This window comes from Bufo bufo, chromosome 10 (genome assembly GCF_905171765.1).
Source record: "Bufo bufo chromosome 10, aBufBuf1.1, whole genome shotgun sequence".
NCBI classification, from domain to species: domain Eukaryota; kingdom Metazoa; phylum Chordata; class Amphibia; order Anura; family Bufonidae; genus Bufo; species Bufo bufo.
In genome coordinates, this window is record NC_053398.1 from 25,627,906 (window position 1) to 25,653,507 (window position 25,602).

A 25,602-nucleotide genomic window follows, 5' to 3' on the forward strand; every position below is an offset into this window, starting at 1 on the left:
AGGTAGAAGGAGGTACACTGACTCTGAAAGGAGGTAGAAGGAGGTACACTGACTCTGAAAGGAGGTACACTGACTCTGAAAGGAGGTAGAAGGAGGTACACTGACTCTGAAAGGAGGTACACTGACTCTGAAAGGAGGTAGAAGGAGGTACACTGACTCTGAAAGGAGGTAGAAGGAGGTACACTGACTCTGAAAGGAGGTAGAAGGAGGTACACTGACTCTGACTTGTAGCCTGCAGCGGTGTTCTGTCTCTGGCAGATTTCACTGCCCGGGAAGTTTTCAATACCCTCGTCACTTCCTCCTCGTTCCGACGTCTATTAGGAGGTGCGTACTGCCAGCCCTACTGTGATGCGCGTGCGCTAATACTAGTTATCTTGCCTATGGGACGCATTTGCGTTCCACAAAGCAAGAGAGGGCATGTCTGCTAACTAGTATTAGCGCACGCGCATCACAGTAGACCCTACTGTGATGCGCTTGCTTTGTGGAACGCAAATGCGTCCCACAGGCAAGATTCGATTCCTCTGTAGTGCAGGATGGGTCGCCGTGGGAAAGAGCCGCATTGAAGGGTCTAAAGAGCCGCTTGTGGCTCGCGAGCCGCACTTTGCCGACCACTGCCCTAAAGGAAGGTGCCTGAGCAACATATTCAGTGTACAGACTTCTAACCGTTTCCTGGATTTTGACCCTTTGCTATCCAATCTGACCTCTGCTTGATCTCCATTCTGACCCTGAGCCGCATGTCCTGACCTCGGCCTCTTCCCGACTATAGTTTCATCTGGTCTCTTGGTTCTGTACACTGGTGTTTCTTGACCTCCATGGGTTAGCCATCACTTGAAAAGAAACTACTCTAAGAGGTAGTGTGGTCTGGTAGTTGCCCTGCAGCAAAGTCCAGATCCCCGTACAGAGTTGAAGGGTAAATACCGGGGGAGGCCAATTAGATAAAGCCCTAAGTCAAATCTGTTCAAGTTATAAAGTCGATTTGGATCCGCTTTGCTTACCATGTATTTTTAAAAGAACTGAAGACAAACTATTTCTTACAAAAAAACACTTTTAATAAAATACTGGTGTTAATGTGATATTGTTACATACAGATCTCCAGCTCCAATATTTCGGTAACAGAAAAAAAACCTAAAATCCTATATCTGTAAATCTGACAGACCATACGTTTATAAAGAAATTTCTGTACAAGGCTGAAGGCATTAAAAAAAAAAAAACCTTGGTATTCACAAAATAAGTTTAAACCATTTACGGCCACTACAGTTTTAATACATTATACTGGGGAGAAAGAAAAAAAAAAGAAAAAAAAAAGAAAAAAAACAACACACTATAGCTTTTTTGTAAATCACATAAAAAAAAAATTAGTTCATAGCTTTCTTGCCAACACTAAAACACTGGGTAATTCTACCCATTCTGAGGTAATGGATATAAGTTTGTGATGGTGCAAATACTATGGTATAGTAAGTAAAGTGAACGAGAAGAAAAAAATAAAAAAATAAATCACAGTTCTTTTCATCTCATTACAACTCATCGTGGTTTCTGGTAAGATCTTCTCCATAGTTTGTGGCCTGGCTACCCACAAACATATTCCAATTCTGTAAGATCTCGTCTTTGGTCAACATTTTATCCTGCAATCAGAAAAATTTAAAGTTATAATAACAAAAAAATAAAATAAAAATAGAGTTTTTACAATAAAGCACATAATAAAATGCATTACAAATGTGCCGGTGATGTACACAGTGATACGTAAACACTTGTACTTATGTTTTTAATTTTTATATAATTTTTTATTTTTATTTTTAAAATCGAGATATTATCAAGATGTGTGCTGCAGAAGAAAATAGGATGCCCGTGGATATAATTGTGTGGATCCTGTTCCGGATATGAAGTTACCTGCCATGCTTGTCTTGAAGCCAGGAGTGAAGCTCACACATATGGGTATATCTTACCCCTTAGGCTGGGTAAGATATACCCGGTCATCACATGATCCATCACATGATCTTTTACCATGGTGATGAATCATGTGATGGACCATGTGACGACCGAAGTGACGACCGAAGTGACGTCACCACAGGTCCTTTACGCAGGTCCTGAAGAAAGAAGACAGAAGACAGAAGAGATGCCGGGCTTCGCGATCAAGTGGATTAAGGTGAGTTAAATTATTATTATTATTTTTTTTAACCCCTCCAGCGCTATTGTACTATGCATTCTGTATTCAGAATGCTATTATTTTCCCTTATAACCATGTTATAAGGGGAAATAATAATGATCGGGTCTCCATCCTGATCGTCTCCTAGCAACAGTGCGTGAAAATCGCACCGCATCCGCACTTGCTTGCGGATGCTTGCGATTTTCACGCAACCCCATTCACTTCTATGGGGCCTGCGTTGCGTGAAAAACGCAGAATATAGAGCATGCTGCGATTTTCACGCAACGCACAAGTGATGCGTGAAAATCACCGCTCATGTGAACAGCCCCATAGAAATTAATGGGTCGATATTCAGTGCGGGTGCGATGCGTTCAACTCACGCATCGCATCCGCGCGGAATACTCGCCCATGTGAAAGGGGCCTTAGTCTACTTTCACACTGGCGCTTTGGCTTTCCGTTTGGGAGATCCGTTCAGGGCTCTCACAAGCGGTCCAAAACGGATCAGTTTGCATTCTAATGCATTCTGAATGGAAAAGGATCCGCTCAGAATGCATCAGTTTAGTCTCCATTCCGTTTTGAAGACGGACACCAAAATGCTGCTTGCAGCGTTTTGGTGTCCGTCTGATGAAACTGAGCCAAACGGATCCGTCCTAGCACCATAGAAAACGGATCCGTCCTCCATTGACTTTCAATAGTGTTTAAGACGGATCCGTCTTGGCTATGTTAAAGATAATACAAACGGATCCGTTCTGAATGGATCTGTCCATGACGGATCCGCACAAAACGCAAGTGTGAAAGTAGCCTTACCAATCCTCTGACACTCCCATACTGATGCATCCTACTGTAAGTCCCCAATTGGTCTGTTCCCCTGATCCACTGGGTGCAGTGGTGTTGACATATCACCAGTGCAGCCAGGTATTGACTGCAGCAGTTGCACGCCATGTTGACACGTCATCACTGTGTTGCCGCAATATTAGAGGGCAATTGATAAGGTGAGTATACACAGGATGGGTCATGTCTGATTGCTAGGGGTCCAACAAATCACAAAAACAGGGGTCTTACCCCCCGCTTTGAATACAGCAGTCCATGCACAAATGAGACTGAAAAAGTTGCACTCAGCAATCTGTATCGGTTCCATAAATTTGGAATAAAACGTGACCGTGGCTCAATTCAAATGATTAAAATATTTACATTAACTATTGGTAAAATGGTATTTGCATGAATAAATGTTATATTTCTCTACTCTGAGCATGCAAAACACTAATTTTTCAACTGGAATCCAATAAAAAAAAATAAAAAAAAAGATGGTACTGCTGCCCACATACTTGTTATGTCGCCCCCTAGTGTTCTTTTGCTTTCCAGTCAAAACATCCACCTACTGTGTTCAGTACTGGTGGTCACACATGCTTAGTAAGACCAACTGGACACATTAGGTATGTGTTCTGAAAGGAAATTAAAAACACGCATGCAACAACTGTTTTTAAACCAGCATTTAAAATATAACTCCAATTAAAAAAAAAAAAAAAAGTTACATTTTGTGCAATCTAACAGGGAAATCTAATATTTAATTATGGGACAATCCCATAAAAAAAAATAAAAAAAAACAGGTCTAACTGGTCCAGTCGCTGTAGAAGTGAAATACCTTGTCCCCATCAGACTCGTACATCAGATGCCTGGCTTCAGCCTGAGCATGGTCATAATCTTGAGGGAGAATCCAGTGTCGGATTTCATCTTTGTCCATTTTTCCGTCCTTGTTAAGGTCACGTAAATCGGAAAACTGTTCCCTTTCGGTGGCTACCCAGTCAGGTTCTGGAGTACCTTCTTCATGTGAAAACATGTCCGCTGCAGACAAAAAGGGCAGTCAATTATCTGCACAAATATTCGTTTCCTAGATATAGATATAGATATATAAATGCACAGATAAATATTAAGATATTCAGCACAAGTAGTCCAAAATTGAAAACATTAAAAATACACAGAACACAGTTTGGTGACATACAGTCAACTGCATCTTTATTGTGAGACTTCTGCAACATTCAGTGTCTGGCCACAGAGATCTTACCTGCTGTGAAATTCCAGTAGCAGAAAATTTGCATTAGCATACTACCTACCTGGGTACTTTTTGTCTTTAAGGAGTATCTGCCCCCAGATTTTACAGTACAGACTGCATATATCATTAGATTCATCTCTTACGATCTGATGAGGCTATGTCAGAATCGCTGACATTCCTGAAAGTTTCCTGCCTGATATTAAAGTGTCCAAGCAGGGAGAAGTATCTCCCTCCTAGTTTCTCCCTGCCTGGCTTTGTGTTATTGACAGGATTGTCCCTGTTTGAAGACAGGTTCCCTTAAAGGCTGTGTACACCTTTGGGGGGATTTTTTTTTATTTATTATTGCATTATACTTCTTTTGAGCTAAAAATATTTTTTTTTATTGGTCTTATTATTAATATTAAAAATATGGAATCCTTTTTTCTGCATATAGCTGAGATGCTGTAGTAGCTTCCTGTGGATTTTCTGTCTTTTCGTCATCTGGGGAGCGGATGGGCTCCTTATCTCTGACATTATAAACACTCATTACAGTTCAGTTCTTATATTACTGATAAGAATGTGGCTTAAACAAGTGTTTATGACCTCTTAGTAGTTTAGAGGTAAGGTTTATTAGATGTAAAAGTACCAGTCACACAGTGAGAAAAACGGTTAACCCTTTGCGACAGAATGACTCAATGTTTTTAATAAAAGGCCAAATTAAAATATGATTTTTAGCCAAAAATGAGCAAAATGCAATCATAAACAAAAACTGCCTCCGAAGGTGTACATAGCCGTTAACTTGTTGACCATCCTCATGGGCAGGCAGCATACTCATCCTGATAATCGTGCGCGTATGAGCAGGCCAATGGCAGTAATACACAATGGAACCCTCCCATTCTGATTGCAGAGACTTTAGCAACTAAGAGGGAAGGGGCTCCTTCTGTCAGCCCCAGCAGCTCCCTGTAATGTGATCACGAGCTGCTGATATTTGCCATGGAGCCTGGGGGCATAACGACCACCCTTATGCCTGATATCAAAATCTGCCTATTAAGCCATGCCAGTGGAGCAGCCTTATAGGCTTCCTATCAGTGCTACACTGACTGGCTATTTCTTTTTGGTACATGTTCCAAAGCATTACAAAATCAATCAAATGATCTCTGCTTCAAGTCCCTAAGGGGGCCGGAAAAAATTAAATAAAAAAAAGTCCTAATACATCTACATAAACAGAAAAATGTTAAAGTTATGGCTCTTCGAATGCAATACTGAAACTATGATGAAAATTGCTGGTCCTTAAAGGAGTATTCCAGCCTGTAGATACCGATGACCTATCCTCATGGTAAGGCTACTTTCACACTTGCCGCAGAGTCATCCGGCAAGCAGTTCCGTCACCATAACTGCCTGCCGGATCAGGCAATCTGCATGCAAACGGACAGCATTTCTAGACGGATCCGGATCAGTCTTAGAAATGCATTGCAAGAACGGATCCGTTTCTCCGTTTGTCATACTGCGCACTAATACATTTCAATGTAAAATAATGCTGGATCCGGAATTTTGGACGGAGATGATACCCCAGCATGCTGCGGTATTTCCTCCGTCCAAAACGCCGTTCAGTGACTGAACGGACGACATCCTGAATGGATTTCTCTCCATTCAGAATGCATTAGGATAAAACTGATCAGTTCTTTTCTGGTATTGAGCCCCTGTGACGGAACTCAGTGCCGGAAAAGAAAAGTGTGAAAGTACCCCAAGTCAATTACTATTAGATCAGTGGGGGTCAGACATCCGGCACCCCCATTGATCAGCTCTTTTCGGCATCCACCGTTGCCGGAAACAAAACATTTGACAGAGCCAGAAGCAGGAGGCTATATCCACTGTGTAGAGGGTGTTCCTGTGCAGCTCAGGCCCATACATCAGCAATACCAGACATGGACAAAAAATTAAAAAGATTTTTCTAATCCTAGACAAAATCTTCACTTTAAACTTTCTAAACACTGCAAACGGTGCGAACCCAGCGTGTAGTATTCCGAGAGGCCGGCTAAAGGTTTCATGCGGCAAAGGTCTCTTATTAGCAGGTTGGGAGCTGTGTGTGATGAGAGTTATATTTATACCACTTTACAGTGAACTGAGAGAGGATCTTAAAATTAGTCATGGCCATCTTCACGGCGGGTGGGATGAGAGGATGAAATGAATAGCTCTCTTCAAGGGGCTGTCTCTAAAATTAGAGCCCGCAGATCGGATTTCTACGTCGCCAACCACTAAATCCAACTCATCATGAACGATTACCACAGAAGGCTTCTTCTTGTGAGATACCAAGTAATAAAATGAATGAGCTTACCAAATTTCTGTGCAAGTCTGTGCTGACAAGTCAAGCCACGGCTGATCGACCCATCACTGAGGATGGAAGCCGAGTCAATCTCTTTCCTGGCTCAGCGTCCAATCCCAGAGCTAGGCAGGGTATTTAAGTCTGCTACTCAGCCATGGCAGCTGCGAGTGAATGTGTATGTATCCTACCCTCTGTGCTTTGTACCTTAGCTCTAGACCTGCTTTGTGTACCGACCATGGCTTGTTTTCTGGATTAACCCCTTGTCCACCGATTTAGCTTCTGAACCTCCTGGTATTAGGACCATGGCTAGTTTCTGGAATTACCCCTCATCTGCTGTTTTGGGCTATCTGTCTCTTCTGGTTTCTTACCCTGCTTGTCTACTATTCCTTTCACCCTGATTGTATTAGGTCTGCTTCTAGCAAGCTTGCACCAGTTTTCTGCTAACATACTCAGCAGCTGGCTCTGGTGAAGAACCAAGGGGGGGGGGGGGGGGGGGGGGGGGGGGGGGTAGCCTTAGCTTCCTACCAACCAAAGTGGTTTAGCAAGAATGGTAAAATTTTCTGAGATTGCCGGCTGTTTTGCATGGCGACCATATAGTGTTTTCATAGAGGAGGACCTGGCACATCTGTACAATACACAGACAGCACATTGTTTTCAAAGGGAATGGTGTAAGACTTTACATTCCCCCTGTGATGATGCTGCAGGGAAATGACACACTTTCTGTCAGGTTCAATCATGGATTAATAGAGTTTTCCAGCCACCTAAAATCCTTCTAAAAAAGTTATAAAACGATAATAGTAATACTCACATTAAAGTGCACCTAAACTTTTAAATACACTTTATTAAAATATATTCTAAATGTGATATAAATGTTTGCAATATACTTTATTTTTTTACTTTTCCATGTGAAATAGCCACATTTAGTTCAGGTGCCTTTAGTGTTATTGAATCTGTACACGCTGACATGTCCGTGCACTACTGGTGTACGGATTCCACCAGGGTCGCACTGAGCAGTGTAGAGGACGGGGCTCACATCACCGCCCCTGCCTGTAACAGCTCTGCTCTCATCATTGATGTGCTATGCCAGGCTTTGGTGGGCACAGGTGGGAGCAGCAATGTGCTATGTAAGCCTCTGCCTCCGATGGCTCTTCTCTGCTAAAAGCCTTCCATACCAACTCGGTACAGGGCTGACATGTCAGAGGTGTATCAGTATACGGATTCCATGGCGCAATAGGCACTTGAACTTCAGGTGCCTACTTTGCATGGAAAAGTAAAAAAAATAATTAAAAGTATATTGCAACAGATTTTTATAAAGTGTATTTAAAAGTTTGGGTACACTTTAACAATAATAGCCTTCTATATTAATAACCCAACAGCAGATTAAGATCTGTTTCCATCCTCTTTGCTACGGGAAGGTGAACATGAGCAGGACTCTCTCCAGAAGAACTACAATATTAGCACATAAGGGGGTGGAATATTCACTTAGAGAGGGAAGAATACACTAGACCCTACTGCATTGGGTGGTAAAACCATGTACCATAAACGATGCTTGCCAAATAGTAATTAGGCAAATAAAAACTTGACCTGCCAGTTCAGGGGACGTGGTAGACTTCATTTAAGCCCTAAAAAAGCAAATAGTAAGACAATTAGCACTGAGGTACAAATTGCTTATTGCCAACTAGAATGTAGCATGGCTATGTCATAAGTTGTAGGCATGAACCCCATGGAGTGTAGCCTAAATTGGTTGTTCTTCATTAGTGTCTCCAACAGAAGAACATGCGGCACAGGTACAAAGGAACAAGCCCAGACAAGACCTTACTATTACTATGGTGTCATATCCATCTGCCTCCGCTCCCATATTCTCCCATCTGGATCTCCTCACCACTTACATCATCATGCGGTTTCACAGACACAAAGCAAGAGAATCTGCAGCTACATCCCCCTCCTCCCTGTCTACTGACCACCTATTAAAGCAGAGATTTTTCTTGTGGGCCAAGGAAATTTCTGGACATTTACAGAGATTCTGTAGGTAGGGACACTACAGGCGGCTCCAACATGAGGGAGATTCCCTTTCTCCTAATAAAAGAACAATAAATACACTTACATAGTTAATACCGTTCAAAAATGACATATGTCCATCAAGTTCAACCAAGGGATAGGTGGGGGTGTGAATTTTAGAAATTTTCATAAGCATTCATGTAATTTACTTTTAAGAATTCATCTCAGCTCTTTTTTAAACTATCCACTGTCCTGCTGTGACCACGTCCTGAGGTAAACTATTCCACAGATTCACAGTTCTTACAGTAAAAAAGTTCTGACATGCCCGGAGACTGAACTTTTTCTTCTCCATTCGGAGGCAGTGCCCCCTTGTCTTTTGAGGAGATGTTACATGGAACAGCTTTTCGCTCATATTTTTTGTACGGCCCATTTATATATTTGCATAGGTTAATCATGTCCCCGCTAAGGCTACTTTCACACTAGCGTTTTCAATTCCGCTATTGAGATCCGTCATAGGATCTCAACAGCGGAAGAAAATGCTTCAGTTTTGTCTCTATTCATTGTCAATGGGGACAAAACTGAACGAAATGGAGTGCACCAAAATGCGTTCCGTTTGGTTGCGTCCCCATCGCGGACAGAAAAACGCTGATTGCGGAGCAAGACGGATCCACAATGTAAGTCAATGGGGACGGATCAGTTTTCTATTGTTTCAGATCCGTCATGGCTATAGAAGACATAATACAACCAGATCCGTTCATGACGGATGCAGGCGGTTGTATTTTGTAACGGAAGCGTTTTTGCAGATCCTTGATGGATCTGCAAAAAACACTAATGTGAAAGTAGCCTAAGACGTCTATTATCAAGACTAAATAAATTTAATTATTTTAATCTTTTTCATAACTAAGACCCTCCATGCCCCTTATCAGTTTAGTCGCTCTCCTCTGTACTTTTTCCAGCTCCAGGGCGTCCTTTCTATGGACTGATGCCCAGAACTGAACTGCATATTCCAGATGAGGCCGCACCAACGCTTTGTAGAGTGGTGATATTACATCCTTGCCCCGCGAGTCCATGCCTCGTTTAATACATGACAGCATCCTAGAGGCCTAAGAAGCAGCTGATTGACATTGTGCTGTAATTTAATCTATGATCAACAAGTACACCCAAATCCTTCTCTATAAGTGACTCTCTTGTCCTTGGACATATGATGCACGTAAATTATTGCTACCCAGATTCATAACTTTAATTAGCTTTAATTAGGCCACATTATCAATCTCTGCTTCCAAAGAAACATCAAAGATTAAACCAAAATTGAGGAAACTGCGCCCTGCTAATCCTTCAATGCACCTTTCACTGGATATGGATATTACATTAAAAAAATAACCAAGATAAATTTTTCCAGTATTGCCAGCATATTTAGTCATTAAAAAAACCTGATGATTCAAGATGCTGGTGATATTGTTATAGACATCACTACGCGGGGCCGCACTTTACTACAGGCACAGTAGACCTGTGCCTGTAGGGGGTTCAAGGGGGAAAGGGTCTTCTGAAGGTAAAAATCTACATAAAAAGCAGTGCATATTCCCAGGTAAATTATGGATAATATTTTGTATGTTAGTCACTCGCAACGATGTGACATTTGGACACCCAGGGAGTGACAAGGGGAAGGCTGCGGAGGGTGCTAGACATTGTGAGAAGCGGGCTCCAACGCTCAGTTGTATCTGGTAATAGCAGACAAACATTTTAAAGTCATAAATAGGTAAAATTGGTTAACAAAAAAATAAAAGATATCTGCTTACTTTCCAGGAACAGTGACACACTGGTCCATAGGCTGCGTTTGGTACTGCATATTTGAGAACTGTAATGCCACAGATAGCCTGCGGGCAAGTGCAGAACAGTTTCTGTAAGAAGGCAACCATGTCCTTAGGTGTGACCTACTTAAAGATGTTCTCCGAGACCAGGAACCCCTGTTGAGATGGTCAGGCAGGGTGCAAAAGATTGGGGAAAAAAAAATGTTTCACCTATCACAGATGGTCCAGTGCCGAGCTCCCTTCTCCTCTGCTTCCAGTCCCTGCTGGACAGACGTGTGACGTGCTGTCTACATGCATGCCACCTCATCAGTGTTGGGTACTGCCACCACCGATTGGCCAGCACTGGTGATGTCTACATGCACGTCACACTTCTGGTCCAGCAGGGAGCTCGGTGCTGGACCAGTAGAGCCTGGGACAGGTGAAACTTATTTCTTTATTAAAACTTTTGCTCCTTGAGCGGCCTTGTCTTGGAGAACCCCTTTAACGTGCAGAGCCTATGTGTCAGACAATCTGCGTCTACAAGCCCCTGAAATTGTAATCCCTAATAAGCCATAAACCCAATAATAAGCCATTATTCACAGGCTTACTCCACAACAAAAAAAAATACAAATAAAAATAATAATAATAATAATAATAATAATAAACTAAAATGAAAATAAAATATAAAAATCCAACATCATTATATATTCAATGCACATAAGGTTGGCAACGGGGGGAAGAACCAAAAGGTCTCATTATGTCAATTTTGATTTGGCCGCAGGAAAAAAAAAAAATGTGTAAACCTCAAATAACAGAATGTCATTTTTCTGTCTCTCCACCGCTGCGAAAACAACATTCTTGATCAACACCTAAATTAAATTACTTTACCTCTCTCCATTACTGAAACCACTCTGGGAACACATCCTGTCATTACCAAGTGGGGTGCTGACTTCTATAGCACTGTGACATTGTACACAACACAATATACACAATTTGCACTACTTTACGCTCGCTGGGATAACAGCGGGGCAGTAGGTAAGCACCAGCCGAGAGAGAACTTTGACCAAAGAAACATTTTAATTGCCAATAGCCCATTAAACATCTTGGGAGACCGGTCGCCTGCTCTTATAGTCAGATGGATTTCTGCTTCATTTCATCATATACAAAAGGGACACAATTATAGGTCTAATTTAAGCGCACCTGCATTATTTCAAATCAGATGTATATGGATTTAAATATATATAAGAAAAGCCAGGTTTGACTTCTCAGTGTGAGCAGTCAAATCCAGGGAGCAGTTCCAAACTTTTCGTTCTGCCGTCAATTAAATATTTTTTTCGCAGTTTCGGAACGACTTTTTTGTCGCCGGGCAGGTCTACAGTCTGAATCCTTGAATGACCAGACCTTGTGCCACAAACACTAGGAAAGTCTCACATAGGATTTCATTTTTTTTAAATTACATGTATAGCAGAAACAACGCATAGATTTAAATATTTTTTTTGTTTCTGCTGCATTTTTGTGGCTTTTGATGGCAAATGCTATCCTTAAATAAAAAAAAATTTATTTCTTTTTTTTGCGAGCCATGCGTTTTTAAAAAGGAAAAGTATGCACCCCAACCCGCTGATGTCACTCTCAAGCTAGATATCTGTAAAAAGGCCACTGGAAAATAAAATGTGCTGTAAAAACGCCATAAAAAAAAAACAAAAAAAACACAACACACAATGAAATGTGATTTTTAAAGCAAAGGCAAAAAAACAAACAAAAAAAAAAAAACATTTGTGGATGTCTATGGATTTATGGCACAAAACAACAGCAAAAGGGCAACATGCAGCCATGGAACAAAAAAGTAAAAAAAAAAAAAGGCATTAAAGACAAGCACGTTCCGAAAATGGCCTTAGGCCTCTTGCACATGACTGTACCCCGTGTTTTATGTGCATCCTGCATGTGAGGAATATGGATTATTGTTCGATGTCAGCCATGTTCCCACACAAGCCATCAGCTGTCAGATAGCAGAGGTAGTGAACTCCAAAGGAGGGCCCTGCTTCAAAAGCCCAGCCATATGGCAGAGAACCTCTAGCAGGCGACCGTTGTTTACAATTTCTCACCTCCATTCAGCCAGCTAGGAACCAAGCTAAGGCTGGGTTCACACGGGCGTTGCGGGAAAATGTGCGGGTGCGTTACGGGAACACCTGCGATTTTTCCGCGCAAGTACAAAACATTGTAATGCGTTTTGCATTCGCGTGAGAAAAATCACGCATGTTTGGTACCCAAACCCGAACTTCTTCACAGAAGTTCGGGTTTGGGATCGGTGCTCTGTAGATTGTATTATTTTCCCTTATAACCGAAAATAATAACATTCTGAATACAGAATGCATAGTAAAACAGCGCTGGAGGGGTTAAAATAAATAAATAAATAATTTAACTCACCTTAGTCCACTTGATCGCGCAGCCGGCATCTCCTTCTGTCTCCTTTGCTGAACAGGACCTGTGGTGAGCATTCATTACATTACATGAACAGGACTTTTGGTGACGTAACTCTTGTCATCACATGATCTTTTACCATGGTGATGGTTCATGTGATGACCGGAGTGACGTCACCAAAGGTCCTGTTCATGTAATGAATGCTCACCACAGGTCCTGTTCAGCAAAGGAGACAGAAGGAGATGCCAGTCTGCGCGATCAAGTGGACTAAGGTGAGCTAATTATTTATTTTTTTAACCCCTCTAGCGCTGTTTTACTATGCATTCTGTATTCAGAATGCTATTATTTTCCCTTATAACCATGTTATAAGGGAAAATAATAATCGTCTCCTAGCAACCGTGCGTGAAAATCGCACCGCATCCGCACTTGCAACCGCATCCGATTTTCACGCAACCCCATTCACTTCTATGGGGCCTGCGTTGTGTGAAAAACGCAGAATATAGAGCATGCTGCGATTTTCACGCAATGCACAAGTGATGCGTGAAAATCACTGCTCATCTGAACAGCCTCATTGAAATGAATGGGTCGGGATTCAGTGCGGGTGCAATACGTTCACCTACCGCATTGCACCCACGCGGAAATCTCGCCCGTGTGAACGCAGCCTAATGGAACAGGAAAAACCTCTCTGCGGGGGGGTCTAGGCCATTCCCCAGTTCAATGAACGTTATCAGACATTATGGAACCGGGGGTTCATAAGGAATCACAGACATAAACCATATATATATTTGTGTCCCTGTGGTCACGATGAACAGGCCCGTGGTCAAAGCTTGGTGGTGGGATGCCAGGGAGGGGAGATATACATATCTCCCCACAGAAACCAAATAACGGTACCATGCTTGGACTCTACTGGTAGCCGGAACCCAGGCGGATTCATTGGTCCCAGAACCACCTCTCTGCGACATTCTGGTCTGGAGCCATGAGCCCTAATTAGTTTTGTGGCTCATCTGCTGCCAGCCCAGCAGAGGGGGGGGGGGGGGGCCCAGAGGCCGGGAGGGGCCGGCTACAGGTTAAAAGGCTTGTGCCAGCAAGCTGGCGGGTCTTTTCTCTGAAGGGAGGTCACATTGTGCCATGTGTTTAGAGGGGGACCTGCAACCGGCGGACATCACTGCCCTCCATGTGACTACATTAAGAACTCATCACCACCCAAAGGACTCCTAAACCACTTGTTCTGCTTAACCCTGTTTGTACCACGCCATCTGTATTTGGAACCTCAGACCACTGTATATCTTCTTTGTGTGTATAGTGTTATTTCTAGTGAGCCCTTAAGGCGATTAAATATATAATTTAAACTTGTGCTGTCTTGTATTTCGATCACGAATCCCCACGTCCGTGTTTCGGTCTAGTAATAAGCTTCCGCGGGTTGGTTTCTTACCCTATATAATCCCGTTAGCGGACCGGGCTTATATCAAACAAGAAGCTGGTGGCAGTCTTCCCGGGCTGAAAACGCGCTGTTTCACTGGGGCAGCAAAAAGGTTCTCTCAGCTTGTTGCCTCTCTGTGCCCGTGTGGACAGGAGAAATCGGTGAAAACTGTACCAAGACTGACCTTACGCGCTCCTCCAGGAGGGCGTAACGTCACGCCTTGGTAACCCAGTGACCATACCGTATCTCGCTCGTTCTACGTAGTTGACGTCAGTCGGGGTACGGTATTGGTCGCACTGCACTTTTCTCAGGCCCCATTGTAGAGATGCCTATTCTTGATTGCAAAACGGAAGTTTTGCCTAAATCTGGAACATAACTGAACACACAATGTGTCCTTAAAGGGGTTGCCTATGATGAAAAAAAGCGTCCGTTTTTTTTCTGTAGGAACAGTGCCACACCAGTCAATGGGCTTTATGTGGTTTTGCATCTCAGACCCATTCATTTTAAAGAGGAGCTGTCCCCTCTCCAGACATGTCTATTTTAGTAAATACTTGCATCCCAGATGTAATAATTCCGGAGCATCTTTTCTGAGAACTGTGTTGTACCACTCCTCTATTATTCCTCTTAGAAACGTATAAATAAATTGAAAACTGGGTGTTATCAGTTGGGGAATGAATGTCCCCAGTTTGACACGGTCTAATCAGTTGCAACGGACAGTGCGGGACATGACCCTTTGACAAGGAGAAGGTTAAGATCCAGTTGTTGATTCATTGAAATATATTTTGGAAGGATAACAGAGGAACGACAGAATGCATAGTTCAGATGCTCCAGAATTGTTATTTTAATAAAACAGACATGTCAAGAGTGGCGCCAGCTGGTATACTTGCAATACCAGTCACAGTCTGTGATAAGAGTGGCACTGTACCTGGGGGGAAAGCGATATTTTTTTTCTGTTCCTGGAAAACCCCTTTAAATTGACAACAAATGGCACCACTTTGCAGCCTTATAAGGATCACATTCAGAAAGAGATGAACGGTAGGCATATAGTTGGCCAGGTCTAGGCGGGTTTTCATATGGCAGAATGGTTCCCAGCCTAATTAATGAGGTCAGGTCCATGTAGTCTGTAATGGGGCCTTAGCTGGTGTCACAGCTCCGAGCTGGAGCTACTCCCTATTCACGAGAGCTTACCGATATATTCATCTTCATCGACAAACCCATCTCCGTTCTTGTCAATGTCTTCAAGGGTCTCCTATAAAAGGTACGTTTCATATTTGTTATACATAGCATGGTAGACAGCGACAACAAATTGCCAATCAAGTCTAATTTGCCAAAATCATTTTGCTCATATAGTCAAAACCAAAGAAACATAAGGGTGCAAAAGAAAGAAAAGATGGTGGTAGGTATGGAAGAGTCAATGCCAGTAAGCTGCCTGCTAAACAGGTCATTGTTCTAAACTGAATTAGTCTCCTATGCACAAGAAGGAAGTAGCTGAGCAGAATCCCAAGTAGCTCCAGAATCCGATCATTTGGACGCCCACCAATCTAACATTTATCACCTATGCAGAAAGGTAATTAAGGTTTTAGGCTCAGGCTGCTGTGTCCTCCATCTGCCAGTCCACGGCTTGTTTGCTTCCTCTCCGGGATGGGCATGATCATCTGCTCCACTGCAGCCAACGTCTACAAGAGACACATTGCTGCTGAAGCCGGTCATTGGCTACAGCAGGGCAGGTGACCATGCCCATGCCGGAAGTGAACAAGCCGTGGACCGGCAGATGGACATATGGGTTCACAGGCTCCTGTGAAAAGTTACTTATTCCCCTTTAAAGGGGTATTCCAGTTAGATTACGTTATCCACTATCCACAGGATAGGGGATAACTATTGGATCAGTGGGGGTACTACTGCTGGGAACCCCACTGATCACGAGAACGGGTGCCCCATACCTCCTGCAATGAACAGAGAGGCTGGTCGGGTATGTGTGAAGCCGCTCCATTAATTTCGGATTTAATGTCGGAGATAGTGGCGCTCTGACTGAGCCATCTCTGTAATTCCCATAGAAATGAATGGAGCGGCCATGCGCATGAGCGTCCAATTGCTCCATTCACTTCAGACGGCTGCAGGGGGGTACAGGGCCCGCGTTCGAGATTGATGGGGGTCCCAGCGGTAAGACCCCCACCGATCTCATCTCCTATCCTGTGGATACCTAATCTAACCAGAATAGCCCTTTAATTCCTTCTTTCTGTTCTCAGTAGTGAACTTCCTCCTCTGATCTTCTCTACTGAGCATGTGCAGCACAGTTTCAGGCATTGTAAGGCATCAGAATTTGGGGGGTACTTTATCTCCTTAAGGAGAGCGCCTTAATCGGCTCCTCAAGAATTCTGGAGAGAAGGGATGCAAATGAGCTCTTAGCAAGTTCTGCCTCTGATGCCACCAGATGTAAAGTAGCTATCCTATAAGTCAATGTTCAACCCTTTAAACAGGCCCTGAAACTTGGATGTTAACTAAGCCAGCATCTCATCTGCAGACAGTTGTTTTGGGGTGATTTCCCCTCATCAGTGCAGAGCAGAGAGTACTGGCTTAACTGGGTGACAGCTGAGGCATCAGAGTGATATTACAAAATTGCAACAAAGAGTTTCTTCTCCGGCACTCCATAAAAAAAAATATCCTTTATTGAAAACACATTAAAAATATCTTGAAAAACAGTAAAAAAAAAAAAAAAAAAAAAAAAAAAAAAAAAAGTGCTGCAGAAGAGACTCTTCGTTGCAATTTTGGAATATCACTCTGGTGCCTCTGTCTGATCCAGGATCCTCCTCTCAGCACCCGTTGTATTCGACTTTGACTCCACAGCCCTCTTTCTGGGCAAAACAAAGGCGCCAAGTCATGGATTTGCCCCACTTGCCAAAGGGCATCAGTGTGGAGTCCCAATCCCAAGGAAGTGTCATATGTATCCCTTTAAGGGGTCCTCCAGAAATAGAACAATGAGCACCTATCCTTAGGATAGTCCCTCAATGTTTAATGATCAGTGGGAGCCTAACCTCTGGGGCTGGTCAAACAATTATGACCCTATTCTAAGCATAGTCCTTTAGTGTTAAAGTCCTGGAGAATTCCTTTAACATATCTGGATTCCTGTGCTGTACAGAACGGTCCTTCAGGCACAAACTCACAACCATTCAAAATGTAGCTAAAAAGTGAACATTAACCTAAAGGAATATGCCCAAAACTCCAGTATAATTATTAATATTATAATATAAAATATTAAGCATAGTCCAGGAGGGCGCTCTTACCAATATAACGATGTCCTTCATGTGCTCAAACTCTTCGGGATGAAGGAAAGCAGTGAATTCTTCTCGATTCGCTTCGAGATCCCCATTGAGGTCGGCTTGTTTAAACCTCCTTTCATCACGGGGAAGCATTTTCTTGAAGCTAAACTGCTCGGCGGCGTCTTGGAACTCTTCTGGGTTTGCTGCGCGGAAATGGCGACACAAAACGTAACTCAATCACCAGACATTTTCACTGAAAAGAGCCATTATTTCAAGGGGATGACCAGTCTTATCGAATGATGGTAATATGAGAATGTATAACATGTTACACTATAGCCATCTCACAATTCCTTGCTTGCGGTCAGTGGAAACAAACATTCATGACCCAATCCAGTGGAGGACTTGCTATGCTGTATCAGTACAGGTAAGAGCCACAAGTCTGGAGTCCACGAAAAGAAAACTACGGGGCACATTTAGCCGACGGTCTTAATAAAGGCGTTGTGCTGGCGGAGGATCAGCTGGGGTTATGAAGAGGCGCCGGCCTCTCCATAACTTCGGGGCATCCTGCTCCAGTCTAAATGTAAGACAGCTTTGCCACCCACGCCACAGTTTTAGACTTGGCGTGAGAGGGGAAAAGTCGCATCTGCACCTGAAATACACCTAATTTAGGCTTATTTCAGATTAATAAATGACCCCCTATATGTATGAAAAAGGGCCAAATCAAGGCATGTTATGGAAATAAGTGTGTTTCTATTTACTGAGTGCAAGCAGCAATGTTGAAAACATTAAAATGCAATGAGCAGAAGAGGAAGGCACCCGTATATCTATTTCTTGCAGCGCCCCACCTGATGTAAAGCTGATCACACTGCTGGGACCCCCAGCGATCAGCTGTAATAAGTGGGGAACCTGGCAGCAGGTGTTCATTTGCCCTGCAGCGCCACTGCAGGAGAAATGAAGCATTACACAAACCCCACTGAAATTAATGGACTAACCATGTAGTGCATGTTTGTCTAAAGGGCTCACGAACACGACCGTATGCCCTCCGAGACATACGGTCCCGTGAGCGGGCCATATGTCCCGAAGCGGCATACATCGCGCACACGGGAGCGCACAGCATTATAGGTTACTATGATGCTGTGCGCATTGGGCCGCCCGCGGGGCTATTGTCCCGCACTCATAACATCATATGAGTGTGGGACAATAGTCTCGCGGGCGGCGCGGTGCGCACAGCATCATAGTAACCTATGATGCTGCGCGCTCCTGTGCGCACGATGTATGCCGCTCCGGGACATATGGCCCGCTCACGGACTGTATGTCTCGGAGGGCATACGGTCGTATGCATGAGCCCAAAAGGGGCACAAACCCTTTAAGAAAATTCCTAATATATGAGCAGATCGTCAACAGTATGGACACAATAGTTAACTCACCCAGGTAATATCCATACGTGGCTTGCTTGTACTCTTCCCATGATATATGGTTGTCCTTATTGACGTCATAGTCCTTCCAAACTCGGGCCACATTTTCATAGACGTATCTTTTCTGGACCCGCTTAATCCACGCCGTCAGCTCCTCGGTGCTAATTAGTCCATTGCTGTCACTGTCTATCCTGTCCACTATTTTGCTAGGAAGAACATATTACATTATAAATGGAATATACTTGGGATATGACAACAGGTGGTAGTTATAGCGATGGGTGAACTCGGCCACGTCTTTCAGACTTCCTCCCCCAGTGGCAATATGGGGAAGCAGCGCTGGCACCAATCTAAAGGGCCTTTCAAAGGGGCCGGTAATCGACCAAATTAACGTTCGTAGGAGTAAACAGTCCACCACTCGTTTACCAGCTCATTGCATCTTTCATCCGGCTGCAAAAATGCCAACTTGTCGGCAGCGAGTCCCCCCCATGTAATCAGGGGTATGCTGCCAATGTAACGTATATGAGAGGTCGTCAACCGGTGCTTGTCATGGGCAGAGAATCTGCCAATGTAAGAGGACCCTAAGAGAAGGGAGGGCACCAGCACTTTTTTTTTTTTTATCAAATCAGGACCCGGACAGTAGGGTTTTGCCAGAATCGACATTTATCATCTATCCAGAGCATATAAGTAAGTATTTGATTTCTGGGTATCCAACTGCTGGGACCCGCCATGATCACGAGGGCAGGGGCCCAACAATCTGGGCGCCATGAAAGACGAGGATGAGCGTCTGTGCCCCTTATCAATGCACAACTACAGTGAGGCTGAGTTTGAATGGACAATGTGGCCTGTGGTCTTCTGCCATGTGTTTCTTGACCTGATGGAAACAGCTGAGCGCTGTACACTTATCTAATCTCTGCCAATCCCATATACTTGGGCCCATGCTCAACTACCCCAACATTGACGCTTCTCCAACTGCAGGGGGTTCGGTGAGGAATAATGGAGGACACAGGACCCCCGTTGTCATAATCGGTGAGGGTCCTGGCATTCAGATACATCAACTATACAGTGTAACGGTAATAAATGTTGCCCCCATTACATAGACATCCCCTATCCACAGTGTCTAATCAGCGGAGGTGCGACCGCGGAAGGCCCCTGCCAAATACGAGAACAGGGCAGCTGAGTTGCCCCACACTGCCACGCCACTCAAATCCATAGGACGATACAGTTCAATGTAGGGCTGCAGTAAACGATTATTTAAGTAATCGAGTATTCTAGCGATTATTTTTGTATAATTAATCTAACAAGAAAAACCTTCTTAAAATAACGTATTGCTTTCCCAGTGCCTCCTATGCCATCCACCATGTCCTCCACTCCCCCAGTGTCATCAGATCAGCAGCCCCTCCATGCCATGTCCCCCAGTGCCCCCATGATGGCATTGCCATCAGCCCCTCCATCAAGATTGCCATGATGTCCCCCTTCCCCTTTGCCTCCATGCCATCCACCATGTCCCCCACTCCCCCAGATCAGCCCCTCAATGTGTCAAATCACAGGTGCCCCCATTAACCCCTCCCCCCATAACGTTATACATGCCAAATCACAGGTGCCCCCATTAACCCCTCCCCCATAACTTTATACATGCCAAATCACAGGTGCCCCCATTAACCCCTCCCCCATAACTTTATACATGCCAAATCACAGGTGCCCCCATTAACCCCTCCCCCATAACTTTATACATGCCAAAATCACAGGTGCCCCCATTAACCCCTCCCCCATAACTTTATACATGCCAAATCACAGGTGCCCCATTAACCCCTCCCCCATAACGTTATACATGCCAAATCACAGGTGCCCCATTAACCCCTCCCCCATAACGTTATACATGCCAAATCACAGGTGCCCCATTAACCCCTCCCCCCATAACGTTATACATGCCAAATCACAGGTGCCCCATTAACCCCTCCCCCCATAACGTTATACATGCCTAATCACAGGTGCCCCATTAACCCCTCCCCCCATAACATTATACATGCCAAATCACAGGTGCCCCATTAACCCCTCCCCCCATAACGTTATACATGCCAAATCACAGGTGCCCCATTAACCCCTCCCCCCATAACGTTATACATGCCAAATCACAGGTGCCCCATTAACCCCTCCCCCCATAACGTTATACATGCCTAATCACAGGTGCCCCCATTAACCCCTCTCCCCCCGCCAATAACGTTATACATGCCAAATCACAGGTGCCACCATTTCCCCCGTCCCCCCTGCTGCCTCTGCTAACTTTATACTTACCTTTCAGTGCAGAGTGCACCGACACATGGAGTCCGCAGGAGACGCGTCTTGATCGCAGCATGCACTGGGGACCTGAGGGCACACACAGCGTCAGCCAGCGCGCTGACGATGTGTGAATGCAAGGTCCTGCAGCGCGGTGCCGACGGGAGGCCACGGAGCGGCGAGTGAGAAGCTTAATTTCACTCACGCTCCGTGGTCATGTGATTTAACCGAATACTCGATGCAGAAAAGCTGCATCGAGGATTTTTTTGCCTCGATTACATCGATGAATCGTTTTAGCCCTAGTTCAATGGCCCTAGCTCCATTAAAAATGGGGGAACACAGGGTCCCAATCCTCAGTCAGCAGTCAGACCTCTGAAGATCAGTGGATAGAGTCTAAGGGGGTCATCTACTATCAGAAAAAAAGCTTATATTAGGCGCATTTCTGGCGCAGATTACGGCGCAAAGGATAGTTGCGCTGCAATCTGTGACTTTTCCCCGCTCACGCCAGGTCTAAAAAAAGTGGGCATGGGAAGGGCCGGCAGGCTTGTCTCGTTCATCATGTTGTACACCTGTTTTAGGCATAGAAAATGGTCTAAATTTAAGCCAGCAAGGAAGTCGTCTTACATTTAGACCACCGGTGGATGCGCCAAAGTTATGTAGAGGTTGGCGCCTCTATATAAGTTTGGCGGATGCACTGCCAGCTAAAGGGCTTATTAAGTCTAAAACGCCGGTCTTAATAAATGACCCCCCTAAGTGTCCGTAATGGGACAACCCCTTGGAGTATTTAATGACAAAAAATAAAAATAAATAAAATGGTCTCCAGGAATAAACTGGTTTTGCTGTGTGCAGTGTAGAAATAATATCTTAAGGTAAGGTATCTAAAGAAGGTCACGAAGATGTATTCCTGACATGCTAGATTTTACATTTGCTTATTACAATGTCCTCAGGCAGAGGTCCCCTTTACTGAATCCCTCAGTTTCTATATTTTACTGGATAACATGAGAAGTTTAGGATATTTTAAACATACAAGCAAATACATGGCTGTAGAAAAGCAACGTTCCCCTCTGAACGCACGATATGGCGCCATGTGTCTTTTTGGATTGCAAGCTCTTCTTCCCTTTTTGCAGCCAGCTATTCTGCATAAACTATAAAGCAAAAAAAAAAAAAAACTACTCAGGAGAGAAAGAGAACATTTTCTTCTGCAATTATGAAATGATGGACTGTAGCAGGAACCGTTCAACTTGGAGGACAATGAATGGCTGGCAGCGCTGCGGTGCCCGCCCTGCAGATACCATCTCACCAAGTCCCCTCTTCAATCCTCCCATTGAGAGGTGTTCACTGATGCGGAGCCAATACTGACAGCTTCACAAGAGCATGTGCCACGTTATCAGCATGGCAAGAGACGCTCCTCTGATCATCTGACACCTCACCGAAGAGGAACTTCCGAGGGTGGACACACAGGGCCTTGTCCTAACGCCCCTTCTGACTCTTACTACACTGGACAGAGCACAACTATGCAGAGAGGCAAAACCAATCCAATACTTGGATGCAGAGAAAAGGGAAGTTCTAACTATGGAACGGCTATAACATGGTACATGAGGATACTGTACTAGGAAACTGCTTGAATAGCAATTCCAGGGCATCACATTACAGGGAAGCTGTAAACTGCAAACAATGTGAACAGCGTGATAAGGAATTGTCCTTTAAGAAATGACCTAAACAGTCAGGATATGTTCACACGCAGTGGATATGCTACAGGTCTACCCCCGAAGAACTCTCACCCAGCTTTTCCAGTCTCCTGAATGGCTTACCCTATATCTGGGCAGACATGCTTCTTTATTAAAGCGGGAATCCATCTGAATAGCAATGAATGTAGAAGACCCTACGCATGCGCAGTGCGCTCTCTGTTCATATTCTTGAGATAAGAGAGTCTCAGAAGAGGGACCTGCACTTATCGGAAATGTCCCAGTCGGGGACACCCCTTTAAGACGCAAGACACATTTGCAACTTAGGACAAAAAGCCAAGCGACAATCCCTGCAGAGCTGTAATAGCGGCCGCAACGATTGCCGCCCAGATTTTTGTGCGCAATTTACATCCTCTTCTCTATAACACGGCCTTTTGAGTCTCACCCCAGTCTTTCTTTGCTTTCCTCCGTAGTGAGTTGGTCGAAAGACTTTGCCTCATCTTTCCCCAGGAAGGCCTCGTGATCCATCTGGAAGCTCTGGTTCTCTTCATGGATCTGTGCGTTGAGTTCAGGGTCCAGGCGGATCCTCTCCTTGCGGAACGTGGGTTTGGTGAGGATCTCTCCAGCACAAAGTAGTAAGAGGTACAAAAGTCTAGGAGGCTCCATCTCCCTCCTCCTCACAGCAGCACAGGAACTGGAAGAGCACATACAGGTATACGTTATATATAGGAGAAAGGGGAACGGAGAAGACAGGATCCTAGTGGATCAAGAAGAAGGTCAAAACCTGATTTGGGACTATGCATCTTCTGGTCTTATATACATAGACATCTACTAACCGCACCTTCATAGAACATCCTATACATGGTTAGGACCTGCAAGGGTTTCCTTCATCAGCCTGCAACGTCTGCATGCTTCCATCCACACCCACATACCAGCATCACCACACAGGACTTCTGTCTGTACTTGCTTATGTTCTCCTTCACATCTCGTCCTAACCCTAAATGACGTGTGCAACCTCGGGAGCAGCACAGAGATGCCACCTCTACAATGCTGCTTGACCCCACAGCATACAAACCGATCACTGGCACACTCCGATGCCGGCTGCCAGACAAACACAGGGGCAAACCGCCGGGTACACTCCAACACAGTATACTGTCAAAAGCAACCAGGTGTCTAAAACGGGCGCATCCAGGTGTAGAACACTGGCACAGCATTGGGCACAAAATACCAGAAGACCACTGGTGACACATCATCACCAGACCAGGCCACCAAGACTAACAATGGGCATACTCTGGTGCAGACTAGCAAGCAACCAGCTGTAGACCACCATGCCCAGATGTAGACTTTAAAAGAAAACTCTGGCACAGACCACCCGACGAGGTGAAGTGCAACCCACCTACACAACCATTTGCAGACCACATTCATGGCCTAACCACCAGACACAACTTGGCACACACCACCACCACAGGTACACTCCTCTGCAGACCACAACGAGCACACTCCGTTGAAGACCACCGCGTGCACTCTCCGCTGAAGACCACCGCGTGCACTCTCCGCTGAAGACCACCGCGTGCACTCTCCGCTGAAGACCACCGCGTGCACTCTCCGCTGAAGACCACCGCGTGCACTCTCCGCTGAAGACCACCGCGTGCACTCTCCGCTGAAGACCACCGCGTGCACTCTCCGCTGAAGACCACCGCGTGCACTCTCCGCTGAAGACCACCGCGTGCACTCTCCGCTGAAGACCACCGCGTGCACTCTCCGCTGAAGACCACCGCGTGCACTCTCCGCTGAAGACCACCTGAGACACAGCCCACCACAGGCACGCTCCACTGAAGTCCACCGCAGAGCAGTGCTCCTCTGTAGAGTACCAGACACAACTTGGCACAAACCACCACCGACACGCTCCGTTAAAAACCACCACAGGCACACTCTGCTGAAGACCACCACGAGCACAGCCCACCATACACACCTTGGCCCAAACCACCACGGGCACATTCCACTGAAGACCACCAGAGAACTTGCCACAAACTACCATGGATGCAGACCACCTGAGGCACAGACCACCAGACACAACTTGGCACAGACCAGGATGGGCACACTCAGGTGCAGACCACCAGGTAAATTCATGAACACTCCCTATGTGAGTACATGCAGATGTACACCAGGCAGCATTACAGGTGGAGACCCCTGCAGTCCCTACCAGAACTCCAGCACGCACCCTGCCCTGCTGAAGCGACATGCCCTCAGACCCCCTCCCCGCACCCACCGCTCACCCGGCCGGGCACCCAGACACCTACACTGAGCATTTCAAGCTTTGCACTTACTTGATCCGGGCAGGGATGGGAACCCGCTCTCAGCCAATAGCGTCCCAGGACACATTCAGCCGCCGCCGCTGTTCCGCAGCTTCTGATTGGTCAGGATAGACTCAATGACTGGGAGGGGCCAGCGCGCCACGTTGCAATGGAGCCTGGAGATAGTAACTGTAGTGTCTGCCTAGTACTGGCGGGGGCCACACGGGTCACTGGGGCCCCGGTCACCCCCTGACAAATACCACACGTGTCTTACATCACAGGGCGCACAAATAACAGACTGCTGTGTTCTATAATACAGCTTCCCGGGTGTTTATATGCAGCCGGCAGTGCCCAGACTGCAGTGGGTTGTGTGGACATTTTGAGGGTATTTACCCATAACAATTCTGCCCTGTCAGCATTTCTAGACTCCTGAACAGCAGGTCACAGTAGTTATGCCCTTTAGCAATTACTCAGTGTTTTTTTATTTTTTACAAAAATAGGGTCTTTGCTGCGGTTTTGCCCACGGAATCATGCGCCGTATTATAGCGCCATTGTAATT

At 45.1% G+C, this 25,602-nt stretch overlaps 1 protein-coding gene across 3 annotated transcripts; it reads right to left on the reverse strand.

The window, feature by feature from the left end:
* Positions 1-1,425: 1,425 nt before the first annotated feature.
* RCN1 (reticulocalbin 1) lies at positions 1,426-25,153 on the reverse strand. Of its 3 annotated transcripts, none has more exons than XM_040410107.1 (7): positions 25,077-25,153; positions 23,195-23,443; positions 18,803-18,996; positions 17,400-17,578; positions 15,307-15,367; positions 3,786-3,985; positions 1,426-1,622 (listed from the first exon to the last, which is right to left on the reverse strand). In XM_040410107.1, the coding sequence occupies exons 2-7, from the start codon at positions 23,413-23,415 to the stop codon at positions 1,515-1,517; spliced, it is 963 nt and encodes a 320-aa protein (XP_040266041.1). In that variant the 5' UTR covers positions 23,416-23,443; positions 25,077-25,153; the 3' UTR covers positions 1,426-1,514. The 3 variants fall into 3 exon arrangements, with proteins under 3 accessions (XP_040266041.1, XP_040266042.1, XP_040266043.1); XM_040410108.1 differs by lacking the exon at positions 25,077-25,153 and adding an exon at positions 25,026-25,047; XM_040410109.1 differs by lacking the exon at positions 25,077-25,153 and adding an exon at positions 25,019-25,036.
* Positions 25,154-25,602: the final 449 nt, after the last annotated feature.

Excerpts from the sequence above, each read along its gene's own strand:
- RCN1 (XM_040410107.1), bottom strand. The coding sequence starts at position 23,415 with ATGGAGCCTCCTAGACTTTTGTACCTCTTACTACTTTGTGCTGGAGAG. Across the intron at positions 18,997-23,194 it reads GAAAGCAAAGAAAGACTGGG|CAAAATAGTGGACAGGATAG; the intron begins GTGAGACTCAAA and ends TGTTCTTCCTAG. Across the intron at positions 3,986-15,306 it reads CGATGAAGATGAATATATCG|CGGACATGTTTTCACATGAA; the intron begins GTAAGCTCTCGT and ends TTTTGTCTGCAG.